This window comes from Sapajus apella, unplaced genomic scaffold, assembly GCF_009761245.1.
Source record: "Sapajus apella isolate SASKATOON/1434 unplaced genomic scaffold, GSC_monkey_1.0 scaffold11, whole genome shotgun sequence".
NCBI classification, from domain to species: domain Eukaryota; kingdom Metazoa; phylum Chordata; class Mammalia; order Primates; family Cebidae; genus Sapajus; species Sapajus apella.
This window is the reverse complement of record NW_022436951.1, coordinates 8,457,445-8,473,392: the sequence shown is the minus strand read 5'-3', so window position 1 is coordinate 8,473,392 and position 15,948 is coordinate 8,457,445. Positions and strand designations below refer to the sequence as shown.

Here is a 15,948-nt window from a genome sequence, read left to right as displayed (position 1 = left end):
CACTGAGTCGTTACAAATAAAACGTTTGCAGGCATAGTGGGGATAGAGGAAATCAAGAAATATAAACATTTGGCGTTTCATCTCTTTAGGTTAGATTAAACCCTTTAGATGGTTCCTGGTGCTGTGCCTGTGACCCTTGCAAGGTGGTTAATAACTGACATGATGTAGAGATTTGCAAGCCTGTGAGGGAATGAAAGCTCAGAAACGCTGAGGCTACTCTGCAGTGAAGAGGAGGAACCAGGAGCTGAACAGAGCTGGCCTTTCCTATCATGCCTAATCCCAGCCTCCCACCAAGCAAGAAAACCCCTTGCTAAGAACAGCAAAGTCTCGGGTTCAAGTAGCAGAAGTAAGCTTGGTAGACTCCTTGGGCACAAAGGAATTTCCAGCCTTCCCTGGTGAGTACCGCTCTGTTAACTCGCTGGGTCCACAGCCTCAGGTGCACCCAGCAGTGAAGGATCTATGTGGTAAGAAGATGCAGGTGGACCCACCAAACCTACCCTGGCTAACATGTGTACCAGGGATAGAGGATGGTAGGGTTGCCTTTAAATATAAAAGACAGAAGCTAGAGGAATTAAATGTCTCCCTAGGAGCCAGTACAGTCTTTTCTCTAGAAAATGAAAAAAAAAATGTCAGAAAGATTATGGGAAATATTTTTGGTAATGAACACTTGGACACTTATTTACAAAGCATTTGGAAATGCTGGGCTGGAACCACAGCCCTGAATCAACAAATAAAAAGAATTTCACTGTACTGAGATGATTGGATTCCTTGGGTGAATAATAATTTGCCGCTGATGAAAAATCAAAATCAAAATGGGCCCTGACACTGAACATGCCTTTGTCAGTAAATGTTTATTTCAAATGGAATGCTGTAGTTATCTCTTTGCCAAGTTCATGTAAATTCAGAACGTTTGGCATGTTCACACAGGGCCAAGTGACAAAGCCCTGCCTGTTATTCTCACTCATCTTTTAATGCAGTTTTTCATTCAGAATCAGGACACTATAGTGCGGTCACATATTCCACGTTTAACTCATCAGAATTCAACTATTCACACTTTGAACAGAAGGAGAAAGAGATTACAAGAAAGACAAGAATAACATTTTAAATAGTATGGGTAATTCTATTAATTCCAGGAGTAAACATTAAAGGAGAGAATAATCTGCAGATACATATATATATATATATATATATAAGCAGGTTTGTACACACAAAACAAGACGTATTGTATTTTATGAGTAATCTAAGAGATATTTACGAATAATGTCGACTGTCATTGTCACTGAGTCAGGGAGTTTAGAATCTAAGCCTTAAACAAGGTGAGAGACTCCTCTGCACTGTCCTACCAGAGGAAGATGTTTTAAATTGTTTTTTTAGTTGGGGAAAGAAGTTGCTTTGAGCCATCCACACGACCTCAGCTGTCCCGATATGACCAAAGACATGCACTGGAAACAGCTGGTTGAGGTTCAGAGCTCAGTGCTGGTCATGAGACAAAGGAAAGTAATTAAATGAGAATATTTGTCTGATTGATGCAATTTGTCATGTCATGTAAAACTACGAATTATAAGCAGAGGTATGTAACTCTTGGATCTCCTTTTACACAACTCACATGTTTAAGTACCTGCTAACAGCATGGCAATGAATTAGAAGCCAAAGGGAATTTGCAGGTGAACCTTCATGGGGGAGTTTATTAATCTTGTAGAAGGGCTGGATAAATACATTGCAAATTACAACACAGAGGAGAGAGTGAACAAATGTGCAGATCAAATAAAACTGTGAGCAGGCACATATTATCACTTCAAAATATAATTATCCTTTAATTATTTACTAATATATGGGACTTTAAAAGCTCTGCTTCAGCCACTCGCGGTAACTCACCTCTGTAATCCCAGCACTTTGGGATACCAAGGCGGGCAGATCATGAGGTCAGGAGATCAAGACCATCCTGGCCAACATGGTGAAACCCCATCTCTACTAAAAATACAAAAATTAGCTGGGTGCGGGGATGCATGCCTGTAATCCCAGCTACCTGGGAGACTGAGGCAGGAGAATCATTTGAACCAGGGAGTTGGAGGTTCCAGTGAGCTGAGATCATGCTTACTGGACTCTAGCCTGGTGACAGAGCAAGACTCTGTCTCAAAAAAAAGGCTCTGATTCATTTTCTTGTAATAGTCTTGATCTTTAATTATTCTTATTAAGCTAACACTCAACTGTGTTTGCAATTTATGTGATAGCTACCAGCTTTGACTATTCAACAATAAACACTCCTTCCTTCTTGCTAATAGAACCCCAACGTGGTTTAGGGAGATATATGACCAACTCCCCACAAAACCCTCACTTTTCCAACCTCCTTAGGCCACTGAATGCTCACATAACCTAATTCTGTCTAATGAGAAACAAGCAGAACTCTGGGGGAGGGGAAGTTTCTAGGACAAATTTGCTTTCTTCATTTAAAGAGAGAGTGTAGGCTCTTACCCCTTCACTCTTCCTTCTCCCCTGACCCTCCTCTCCCCTCCTCCTGTCTTGAAAGGAACATAAGCTATGGACCTGCAGCAACTGTCTCATATCCAGGAGGCAACATATCCATGAAGCTGCGAAGGAAACATGAAATTGTTGGTTCTGACATTGAGCAGCTGAGAGAAAGCCAGCAGACACCTACTCCCGACCTTTAGTTACATAAGAAAAATAAACCTCTGCCTTTAAGCCACTGTTTTGTAGGCTTTAGTGACTTGCAGCCAACCCCTTCCTAATCACTCTATTCCTTAAGCATATACCAAGTGCCGATAGGGAAGGGGACAGGAGCACAGAGAAGGGCTGAAGGAAGGAAGTCAGCCTGGATTTTTGGATGGCAGTACCGGTCCCCCAAAAAGATTATTAAAGTGCACATAACATTGATTGTCTCTCACTCACACATCCCTTATCCTCTCATTCATTCACACTTATGTTCGCTCTGGATAGTCCCCTTCCCTTAAGAAGTTCATGGTGTAATGAGGGTGATTAGAAATGTATTCAAATAACTAACAGGGAAGGTGGAAAATGACAAAGGCCAGTAAAGAGACTCTAAGAAAGTAGCCCTTTGGGATGGGCTGTTTATTTAAGGTGGGAGGTGGTGAAATGTCTTCCTCAGGGTGTGTGCCAAATTTCCCTTTGCCACCAACCGCCCCTCCCTCCAAGGATGGGGTGAGGGTTGAAGGGGGGTTGGGGGGGGAATTTTCTTCCCCTCCCTGCAGGACAGTGGTGCAAGGATTTTAGAAGATCTTAAAAGGAGAATTCTGCATGAGAACCTGAGAACAGCTAGACTGGAACACAATACTCCAGTTCTTTAGCTGCTCTTACAAACACAAAAAGACCTTTGTAATTTTCTTGTTTATTTGAAAATTCTAGAATATCTTCATTATGAAACGAAGGAAAAGAAGAGAGACTGGGGAGGAGAGATGAGAGAGAAAAGCACGTGTGTTCCCTCCATATCCCACCCAAGCTTCAGGAGCTGGACTCTGTGGCAACAAGGATAAAAGTGAAAGGGCTCAATTATGGACTCAGTTGTGTCCTCTGCCCTCCAGACTTCTGTGTTGACGAGCTAACCCTGAATGCAACTGTATTTGTATACAAGGCCTTTAAAGAGATAATTAAGGTTAAATGAGACCTTAAGGGTGGAGCTATAATTCAAATCCAATAGGACTAATGTTCATATAAGAAGAGACAGTGAGGGTGCAGGTGCACAGAAGAAAGGCCATGTGAGGACACAGCAAGAAGGTGGCTGTCTGCTAGCCAGGAAGAGAGGCCTCACCAGAAACCAACCCTGACAGCTTCTTGATCTTGGATTTCCATACTCCAGAACTGTGGGAAAATGGATTTCTGTTGTTTAAGCCACATAGGCAGTGATATTCTGGCACAGCAGCCCAAACAGTCCACAAAGGCCCCAGGAGGAGATGACAATTCAGGATGTATGTGTGCTCAACTGCAGCCTCAGTGGTCTCTTTCTGCTAGAGTTATCTACCTCACTGGCAACTTTATGTTCATCTACTCAACAAACTTTTGTGCTTTGATTATTTTGTGGATCTACCCCCCGAACAAGTTAGAAATTAATTATACCTGCAATTTAGAAAAGAAGGAGGGCCCTTGTCCCTAGAAAATGAGTGAGCGTTTCCAAGCAGCTTTGATCTCCACAGGCAGAAAAGGTGAAAGAAACTTCTGGTGTGAGCAAAGACCCAGAACCTGAAGAAGGAAGGCTTGGCTCCTTCATTCGTCCCACTGGTCTTTCTTTTGAATACCTACAATATGCCAGCCAGTGGTAAAGAAGGGATGCAGGGAATAAAACAGACCTGCCCTCTGCTTCTGGGAACACGATGAAAAATTATTCAGAGCACAGAGAATGTGAAAGGGGTAATGGGAAGTAAAGTTTGGAGAGTGGGAAGGGAACAGATTGTGGCAGCTTTGAACTTCTGTCCAGAAAAATATTATTTATCCAGGAGGCACATAGGGGGAGCCATTGCAACTTATCAAGCAAGAAAGTGCCCTGGTCATGGTTGGCTTTTAAAAATATGAATCTGGACGCTATCAGTTGGCTCAATTGGAGTGGGAAGAAACTAGAGACTGGAGAGCAGTTAAAGGATGAATACTGCAAACCTGTAATAAAATTCTAAGGCCTCCAACTGACTGGGTGGACACACTCCTTCTTGGCCAAGGGGATCCCAAAGAAACCTGAAAACCTAGTTTAGGCCACGATGGGAAGGGAGGTGTTAGACACACCTTGGAGTTTAAACACCACTAACCATCATTTACATTAAAATAGAGATCACAAGACTGCCATACAAAACAGACTCTTTGTAGCAATAGGATGTCAAATTCCACCCTGACTCTGGCATACCATCACATGACAGATGACACATCCTGAAGAAAATTAATGTGTTTTATCCGAAATATCTTTCTTTGATATATTTTGGAATGGATCTGCAAAGCCATTTTTGTGGGAGAAATTTTTTTTCCTACAGAGAACCTCCTTCCCTTACTAGGTTTTTTTAGAGAGACCGACACCATCTAAGACTCAAAAGGAGACTTTTACCATCTATTCTCTCTGAAACTTGCTATCTGGAGGCTTCATCTACATAACAAGAACCTTGGTTTCCATAATCCTCCTTATCTTAGCTCAAGCATTTCTTTCTGTTGATTTCAACTCTTTAGGCAAAGCTTAACTCTTTAAGTCAATTGCCAATTGAAAGTTTTGACTCTACCTATAACCTGTGAGCCCCCCACTTCAAGTTGCCCCACCTTTCCGGGCTGAACCAATGTATTCCTTACATGTATTGATTTATATATTTGCCTGTAATTTCTATCACCCTAAAATATATAAAACCAAGCTATAGCTCAACCACTCTGGGCAAATGTTCAAGGACCTCTTGAGGCTGTGTCCCAAGCCATAGTCATTCCTATTTGGCTCAGAATAAACTTCTTCAAATATTTTAATTTTTTTCCCATCAACAGTACTAAAGCTCAGATAAGCTGTAATAAGAACCTGAATGAAGGTAATATGAAAATTATTGATGTTTGCTGGCACCATACCATATACTAATATCAACAGAAAATCTCAAAAGGGATATATTGTCTTAAATACATAGAATTAGTCAGTAAAAAGAGTCAAACTGCAAAATATTTGAAGAGATATATTCTGACCAAATATGAAGACCATGGCCTGTGATGCAGCTCTAGGAGATCTTGAGAACATGTGCCCAAGGTGGTAGGGCTACAGCTTGGTTTTATACATTTTAGGAAGACATTAGACATCAATCAATACATGTAAGATGCACATTGGTTTGGTCTGGAAAGGCAGGACAAATTGAAGTAGGGGCTTCCAGGTCATACGTAGATTCAAAGATTTCCTGATTGGCAATTGGTTGAAAGAGTTTATCTATAGACTTGGAAGCCATAGAAGAGAGTGTCTGGGTTAAAATAAGGGGTTATGGAGACCAAGGTTCTTAATATGCAGATGAAGCCTCCATGTAGCAGGCTTCAGAGAGAATGGATTGTAAATGTTTCTTATCAGACTTAAAAAGGTGCCAGACACTTTCCTTAATTTTACCCTAAATCAGGAAAAAACCTGGAAAGGGAAGAGTGAGGAGTACGGAATGTGGATTTTCCCCACAAGAGACAGCTTTTCAGGGCCATTTCAACATATGTCAAAGAAATGTATTTTGGGGTAAAATATACTTCCATTTCTTTCAAGGCCTGCAATGTTGTCATGTTGACACCTAATTGCTACAAAGAGTCTGTTTTGTCAGTTTTAAGGTTTCTGCTTTAATGTTAATACTGGTTAACTGTGCTTGAATTCCAAAGGGATGGAGCTATAATGAGGTATGTCCAACCACCCATTCCCATCATGGCCTAAACTAGTATTTCAGATTTACTTTAGGATACCCTTGGCCAAGAGGAAGGGTCCTTCAGTTAGCTGGGAGTTAGAATTATATTTCTGGTTTACAATACTATCACGTATTGGCCTTGGAAAACTCATTAACACAGAGATTTGTCTTCTAATATCAAGGCAACAAAGCATAGGTCTTTTGGCCACATCTAATACCATTGTAAGCTGGGAAGTGATGGCCACGTTGCCCGATGTCCTATAGATCAATAAACTCTTAATATCGAGTTCAAAAGCCAGAAAGTCTCCCATGACCTTATAATAAATTTCAGCAAATTATAATAAAACAGAAGGAATTGTCAGATTTAAGTTAGGAAAATGCAGTTGGAATCTATTCTGAGACCTTCTGGCTATGGACCATGGGCAAGTGACTTCATCAGTGCACCCCCTCCCCTACTCCAATCATTGAACTTCAGTTAAATATTTAACATCTGGCTCTCTAAGGAAAAAAAAAAAAGCCCTGATTTATAGCTTTGCCAATTTCTAGAGTTTTAAAACTCCCATCATAGCCAGTTTCAAGCCAGAAACGTGATGTCAAGAAGTTCACTGAATTCCTAAAACTTAACAATTGATTCTCAGCAAGCCAGCATGAGCCAGTTCTAGCACGCCACTGCTTCCAAAGCTTAGCTTCCGCATCTGAAAAATGGGAATCACACCACTTCCACATGGCCATTGTCAAGATTGAGATAATGTAAGTGAAAATACCTAAAACAGGGTTATTAGCATACATGAGGGGTATTTGAGAACTGTTTGTTCGGTATTTACTGAGCACCTGCTATGTAGCACACACTGTTCCAGGAACTGAAGATTCATTGGAGAACAAAACAAAAGGTCTGCTCAACTGGGATTGATGTTCTAAATGGGAGAAATAACCAGAAAGAAAAAAAGAGAAAGAGAGAGAGAGATGGATGATAGATAAATAGCCAGTCAGTTAGTCTGGTAGTGATAAGTACTAGAAAGAAACATCAAACCAGATAAGGATGAGGAGAAAGAGGAGTGGTCATACTATGTCACGTATGATAGCCAAGAAAGACCTCACTGATGAGAGACATCTGATGAGAAACCTGAGTGAAATGAAGGCATGACTATGGGATTATATGGGGAAGGGTATCCCAGGCAGGGCAAGAGCTCATGCCAAACCCTGGGGCAGGTATGATGGGCTGGTCCGACCCCTGAGACAGAAGGAGGCCAGTGGAGTGGGAGCATCTGAGTGAGTAGACACTGGTGGAAAGCACAGTGGGAAGGGAAGCCAAGAGCAAAGGTGAGGCGGGGGAAGGTCTCAAGCCCTGGCCATGTCTTAGGCACATTTACACATCTAGAGACATAGTGGGCAGGGGCCAGGGACAGACAGGGCTGCACTCCTATCCCTCTGCCTTCCCTGTACAGAGGAGGATCTACCAGCTGTGCTCTAACAGTCTCACTCCTTCATGTTTTCAACTGTTCAAATGTTTGCTCAAATGGCAAATATTGGCTCCAATGGCTTCCATGGTCAGGCAGCAGTCCAGAGGCAAAAACTGAGCAGAATTTGAGATCTTGCTTCTCATGGACCTACCTGGCCATGGAAGGAGACAGAATACATCAAAACGTAAATAAATGCATTAGCTGGGCTATGAAGACAATCAAATAAGGTGGGCTGATAGAGTCCCCCTCTTAGATATAAAAATCCTCTTGGGCCAGGATCCTGCAGTTGCCTTATATTTCAATGCCCAGTTCTAGCACAGTCCTAGCTGGTGCTCTCAGTAGCATTGCTCTGAACAATTGACCAAGAGTAACCAAAGCAGGCTGCAACAGCCTCAAGAGATGAAGAGAGACCTTTTCCTCCTGGCATGAACTTTTCCAAACTACAAGGCTGAAGAAATGCCAACTCTTTATATAACTAAGAAATCCCTAAGACGTGAGGTTTTTTGTTTGCTTGGTTTGTTTCTTCTTTTGTTTTTTAAATGCGGTTCTTAGGACACCTGCCACAAAATCATCTGGGGTCTTTATTAAACAAAATACAAACATCTGGGCCGCGCCTCAGACCCACTGAATCAGAATAACTGGAGAAGGAGCCCAGACAACTGTATTTTCAACGACCTCCTCAAGAATGTGGATGCTACATTGCTGATGTTTGAGAGCCACTGCTGTAAAGCAAAAGTACAACGCACAAGGCTTCTTTTCATTTCAGTTGTAATTGTCTCCGCAAAGCATTCTTAAGAAGCTCGTCTGTAAACTTCCTCTGCAGAAACTGCAGCACCAGTCACAAGCTGATTGTTCAAAGAGATGCAGGGGGAAATGGGGCCCGTGTGACTGAGGGCAGCCCATCAACTGATCCATTCATTCAAAAAACTCCAAGCGCAGAGAGACTGGATGGCTTTAGTGGAAGCGCCTCACTGTCTGGGGAGCTGAAGGAGAGACTTTCTGAAATATTCCCTACCTGTGAAGAGGGCATGGTAGTGGAGGCCCTTCTCCTTGTCCTGATGGGAGCAGACATCAAATAAGTAGGCCTTGATGGGCCCATCAATGAAGTCAGCAGCAAAATCAAAGAGAACCACACCTATCATGGTGACACTTATGGCCCAAACCAGCTTCCTCCTTGGGTTAGCAATCAAAGCTAAAAGAAAAATAAACATTGGTCTCCTAAATCCTGTTTTAGAATCATCCATCTGTGTTTTATTTCCACCTAAACCTCTTGTCAGAAAATCGTCTCCCTTGCTTTTATTTTGCTTTTTGTTCCAAATAAAATACCTTCATAGTTTTTCAGGCTTTAAAAAATTATGCAAGCGAATGTCCAGAAAGCACAAATCTATGGAGACAGAAAGTAAATTAGTGGTTGCCTAGGGCTGGTGTATAGGAGAAAAGGGGAAGTGACTGTTGACGGTAATGGGTTTCTTTCTGGGGTGATGAAAATGTTCTAGAATTAGAGAATAGTAATGGTTGCACAACCCTGTGAATACACTAATTGGCACTGAATTGTACACTTTTAAGTAGTGAAATTTCTGGCGTATAAAATATCTCTTTAAATAAAAAAGTATGCATGTTTATTGCAAACAATTCTAGGGATATAGAAAAAGCTGAGGGAGATGCTTCCAATCTCAGCCCCAGAGAAGGTCATGCTTTGAGGCCTCCTTTTACGCACTTCTGCACATATGGACACAGGTGTATGATGGTAGTCAAGTGCAGTGCTTCTCAAAGTTTGGCATGTTGAACTATCGCTTGTACATCTTGTTAAAACACAGATCACTGGCCCCATTTCCCAAGACTCTGATTCAATGGGTGAGCCTGAAGTGGGCCTGAGAAACTGCCCCACTCTAACAGCCCCTGCTGATCATGAGGGGCAGGTCAGAAGCCACACCTTGACCTGCACTGGAACAGCACTGATGTAGTAACTATATAATTTCATATAATTTCACCTCCTCACAATTTTTAACAGCTAGATATTCATTCTATGGATACCCTGTAATTCATTCACCCAATCTCCTATAAAAGATACATTGTTGTTTCTCTTGTTTCAGTTTGTTTTTTAAACTTAAGAATAGCATAGATTATATATACACATTTTAAAAATTACAGTATAAAATTAAATGAAAAATAAGCCTACCCGCAGCTTCTCACCTCCAGTCCTTCAGTAATCCTCCTTAGAGTCAACAAAGGTTATCGGCTTTCTGCTCAGTCTCCCAGAAATATCTTACATTTGTACATTTATGCTTTTTTTGAAATATGTACAAATGATAATTGATTATCCTGCCTCATAATCACCTATTCAGCTAGCTTGAGAGTTAATGGTCTAAAAATGTGTGGTATTTATTGTAATCCTTTCTACAATGCAACTTTATTGTACAACCATCAATTACTGATTAACTGGTAGCTGATTAATGGCCAGAAAAAAAATGCCTACACTGAGGTTTGTTTTTGTCCAGAATTTTCAATGCCAGAAATGTCCTCTTGAGCTGGTGGGCTTATGCCCTATGCCTATTAAGAGGCCCTACATAAAACTATGAACAGAATTAACTCATTTGGATACACAGGTGATTTATTGTAAATATTTATGGAGCTATTTGGCAGCTGGTCAATTTGATAAAGTATTAAATAGAGCATAATGGGCTCAAAAAGTAACTCAATTGATAAATATGTAAAAATATTCAATTTGATAAAATAGATACAAATTTAATCCTGTTTTTAAATCTTCACAACAACGAAAGATATTTATTTTTATATTTCTAGAAGTAGAGGCTCCCCAGCCACAGAATCTGGGCCAAATTCGTCAAAGGCGGAAGTTCACTGTAACCTAGGAGAGATCAATTCTAACAAATTCCTATGAAAGGTCAAACAAATTAACATTCTCCTCCTGCAGAGGTGCACACTAAGACACATATCCCTGCCCACCCCACCATGTGCAGTCCACTTACCTGCTACCACGGCATCCCCATTGAGGTACAGAGCCATGCCCACCAGCATCATGACTCCCAGGGTGAGGATATAGGGTCTCCGGCGGCCCCACCTGGACCGGCAGTGGTCACTGGCTGATCCGACCACGGGTTGCAGCAGGAATCCCAGGATGGGGCTGATGAACCACACCATGCTGTACAGACTATTGGGCAGGCCCACGCTGAGCAGGACCGGGGTCACATACGCTGCCTCCACCGCGTAGCAGAACTCTCGTCCGAACATGACCGTGCTGTGCATGATGAGTCTGCCAGTGGGTCTTTTAGGAGGCTCCACAGGGTCAAAGGGGCCGTCATCAGCTAGGGATTTATAGATGTGGCGGCCAGCCTGCCCACTGTTGACACCCATGGCTACTGGAAGAGGAACACCTCCTGCGTGGTGCTAGGGTCTGTGCTTCAAACTGGATTTGACGTGGAGCCTGGTCAAGCAACAACAGAGATGGTCAGGCTGGGGGAGGGGCTCAAATTCTTGCCTGCCTCTAAGATCACAAGTTATGATGAAAGGGAGCGGGTGGTGCTGGAAAGCATGACAGAGATTAGTAGCTGTGAGTGAGCCCTCTGGCTCCTTAGAAAGTTGGAATGTTTTTCCAAAGAGGTCTTCCTTTGTACTGTTCTCTCTCTCTCTCTCTGTTTCTCTCTCTCTCACACACACACACAATTACACAAGATCACACACACACATGGCTTTTCTCCCTCTCTCACACATACGTTATTACACATGATCACATACATGGTTTTTCTCTCACATACATTCTATTACACATGATCACACACGGCTTCTCTCTCACGCACACGTTATTTCACATGATTACACACATGGTTTCCCTCACACACACTATTACATGTAATCACACACAGCTCCTCTAACTCACACAGATGCTATTACACATGATCACACACATGGCTTCTGTCTCTCACACAGTACACACATAGCTTCTACTCATACACTATTATACATAATCACACATGGCTTGTCTCTCACACACACATTATTACACATGCTCACACATGGATTCTCTCTCACACATGTTATTTCACATACACACATGGCTTCCCTCACACACACTATCACACATGATCACACACATGACTTTTTTCTGTCACACACACTATCATACATGATCACACACATGACTTTTTTCTCACACACACTATCACACTGACTACACATGCAGCTTCTCACACACATGTTATACACATTCACACATGTCTTCTCTCACACATGTTATTTCACATCATTACACACATGGCTTCTCTCTCACACACATTAATTCACATGATCACACACAGCTTCTCTTTCACACACACATTATTTCACATGATTGCACACAGCTTCTCTTTCACACACTATTACACATGATCAACCACATGGTTTCTCTCACACACTATTACACCTGATCACACACAGGTCTTCTATCTCACATACATGATATTACACATGGCCACACACTTAGCTTCTGTCTCTCACACATTAGTACACATGATCACACACGGTCCTTCTCTCTCACACACACTGTTACACATGATCACACACATAGCTTCTCTCTCACACACGTTATTTCACATGACCACACATGGCTTCTCTCTCACACACATTACACATGATCACACATGGCTTCTCTCTCACACATGTTATTTCACATGATCACACACAGCTTCTCTCTCATACACATTACACATGATCACATGCATGACTGTTCTCTCACACACACGTTATTATACATGATCACACACATGGCTTCTCTCTCATACGTTATTTCACATGCTCACACATGGTTTCTCTCACACATTTGCTATTACACATGATCACACATGGCTTCTCACTCACACAGATGCTATTACACATGATCACACACATTGCTTCTCTTTCACACACACTATTACACATGATCACACATGGCTTCTCTCACACATGCATGCTATTTTACATGATCACACACGGCTGTGAGGTAATAAAGCCTTATTACATAGAGGTTATGTCAAAATATAAATTGATATCTTTTGGTAACCTTCTTTTTATAGATACAGACATTCTATCTTTTCCTGACTACAAGTTTTCTACACACACAGCTCAGGGGTGAAATAACTAGATTTAAAATGGTGGCAGGTCACACCCTTCCCCAAATCATTAGCTGTGTCATATCGCCCTGATTATTTTTCCTTGTTGCACTTAATACATTTTACAACGAGATAATTCTGGGTTTATTCAATGTCCTGTGTTTGTCTTTGATTTATTTAAGAGCAGAGAACAGGTTTGTTTTGTTCATTATGGTATCCCCAGCACCTACCATGACACCTGGCATATAGTAGGTCTTCAATAAATATTTGCTAAAGGAATTACTGAGTGAACAAAACATATACACTACATTTTGTGCTGCCAGTCAGCTGCCTGTCTGCTCAGCTCTATTTCCTTTGGTACTCTTTATCTTATGCAGCTACATTTCCAGGATTCCCTTTTTTTCTGGCTTCTAGGTAGATTTGGCTAATAGGAGGCATTGGTAGTAAGACTAGGGGTGAGAGAGAAGGAAAGAAGCCAGGAATATTTCCCTAGATTTCTTTCTCCCCCCTGAGAGATTGCTGGCAGCGTCTGTGTCTCCAAGGTGGGTCCAGCAACTTTGGCTTCTGGATCCAGGTAACACCAACTTTCCCATCACCCCTGCAGCCATAGGAGTGGCCCTGGCTTCTAGTTTTGTTCATATCTGGGTTGCCTCACTATCTCCTGGGTTTCTCTACTCTTTCATCACCAGTGGAATTCTTTATATTAAATTTCCTCTGTTTTTAAAGACTTTAAATGAGTTATATTTTCCTTGCTGGACCTTGAGTTCAAATGAAAATTCTGAGTTGTAGGAAACACAATCTTTTTTATATATATTTATTTACAGGCAAGGACTTGTTCTGTTGCCCAGGCTAGAGTACAGTGGCTCAATCCTAATTCACTGTGGCTTCAAACTCCTGGGCTCAAGTGATCCTCCTGCCCACCCTTCTGAGTAGCTAGGACTACAGGCGCACAACACCACGCCTTGCTAATTTTATTTTTTAATTTTATTTTTTGTAGAAATGGAGGTCCAGCTGTGTTCCCCAGGCTGGTCTTGAACCCTTGGCCTCAAGTGATCCTCCATGCCTGGGCTGGAAAACATAACCTTATGGGAAGTTTCCTACAAATCACTGAAGAGCAAAACTGAAGGCCATAATATGAAAGCTTAAATTCTGATTCTGCCTCTTCCTAGTTGCATATTCATGAGCAAACAATTTTAACTAGTGTTTCTAAAACTATACCAAGGCACCCAGGGCATTAGAGTGACCTCACAAGAGTATTTCAGGATATTTAAAAATTTGAACACAGTAAACACATTGAAAGTCAACATCTGTCAGACATCACATGAACTACTAGTGAGGTAGTTCATGCTTTCAACATAAGATTGCACTGTAATCCTTGGGATTTCATATTTTTGTGAGGCTGGGTTTTCCAGTCAGTCTGATAAAAAACCAAGTACTATATGGACATCAACATGGAGCAGAAAATGACGACAGCAGTGTTCAATCTGATTCCAGCTGAGAAGCTGCACAATGTGAAACAGGTGCATACATCTTAGTAAGTAGTTAACATAGAAATGAAAAATACATTTTCTTTTTATTTATGTGTATTCTATTTTTCAAACAGCTAATAAGTTGTTAGGACATAAATATTTAATTCATTGGGACCTAATTATTTATAAATTGGTTAGATATTTCTTTTGGTCTAAGCCACCATGAAAAAATTACTGAGGCACTAAGGGAAAAATGAACTAAGAATCCCTCCTGAGTCTTTGTTTTCTCATCAGTAAAATGAAGAAACCTGCCCCACCTTCCCCTTACAATTGATTGTTGAAGGACAGCTGAGATACTGTACATAATGAACCTTATTGATGACCCACCTAACATCCATTTTCTACTTCCTCTGCTCTGATGGCACCTGGATTAGATTGTGGAATCCACCCCTTCCTTACATGCCTTTGGGAAGCTGAGTCCAGGGAAGCTTCAGGAGCAGGCTGGTTTTATGTAAAGATAATCTTGTCTTCTTTGTCAAAGACTGGTTTAAGAATGGCTTGTAACTTAACTCAGTCCAAGGAGACGCAAGACAGTTTGCTAGGGGCTCCTGAGATCTTTATGTCTGGGTATCGCTGTGTGTGGGCATTAAGATGCAGAACTTGCTACGAGCCTGAGGAGAAATCAAACACACAGAGAATGGAAAGTTGACAGCCCAGAGAACTGCAGGGAAACAGAGCTCAAGTGACTGGATACAGGAAACCCTAAAAGTCACTGTCCCTCTGGACTCTAGGGAGTGAGCCAAAACATTTCCTTATTATTTTGGATATTGTTATTTGCAGATGAAGGCATTCTGATTTGATGCAGGTGAAAGTATTTTGTAAATTACAAAGTGTGATGTCATTGTTGCTAAAGTTTGGAATGTGCTTAGAGGGAGAACATGAACCCCGACAAAAAGCCTGGATGCAACCAATCACCCTGTTTCATGTGACTTATTTATCACCATAGTTTGTGGCATTTCATACTTCCTACATTGCAGAGTCAAGAGTGTAAATAAATGTATATTAATGTCTTCAAGAATATATAATTCCTCTTTCACCAGAATTTGCTATCTTCAATTGCCCGCTTATCTTCCACTCTCCTTAAAACTTCCTATTTTCAGCCAGGTGCAGTGGCTCACACCTGTAATCCCAGCACTTTGGGAGGCCGAGGTGGGCAGATAATGAGTTCAGGAGATGGAGGCCATCCTGGCTAACACAGTGAAACCCTGTCTCTATTAAAAATAGAAAAAATTAGCCAGATGTGGCGGCAGGCATCTGTAGTCCCAGCTACTTGGGAAGCTGAGGCAGGAGAATTGCTTGAATGTGGGAGGCAGAGGTTGCAGTGAGCCAAGATTGTGCCACTGCATTCTAGTCTGGGTGACAGGAGGAGACTCTGTCTCAAAACAAAAACAAAAAATATTTTTCTATTTTCTCCTTGCCTGTCCCCCTTACTTATTTCTAAGTCTAGTTTGTCAAAAGTTAACTGAAAACACAGAGGTGTAACATTTTTTGCACAGGGTCTTAGACTCTTCAGAAAAAAAGGAAAGTT

The 15,948-nt window shown here is 41.6% G+C and overlaps 1 protein-coding gene across 1 annotated transcript in view; it reads right to left on the bottom strand.

Annotated features, from left to right (window-relative positions):
• Positions 1-11,613, bottom strand: part of SLC45A2 (solute carrier family 45 member 2) — a 39,952-nt gene extending 28,339 nt beyond the window's left edge. Inside the window, exons 1-2 of the mRNA XM_032279002.1 lie at positions 10,798-11,613; positions 8,826-9,002 (exon numbers count right to left, since the gene is read on the bottom strand). Of these exons, the coding sequence (XP_032134893.1) occupies positions 8,826-9,002; positions 10,798-11,182 (562 nt within the window). The 5' untranslated portion in view covers positions 11,183-11,613. The remainder of the gene's footprint in view (positions 1-8,825; positions 9,003-10,797) is intronic.
• Positions 11,614-15,948: the final 4,335 nt, after the last annotated feature.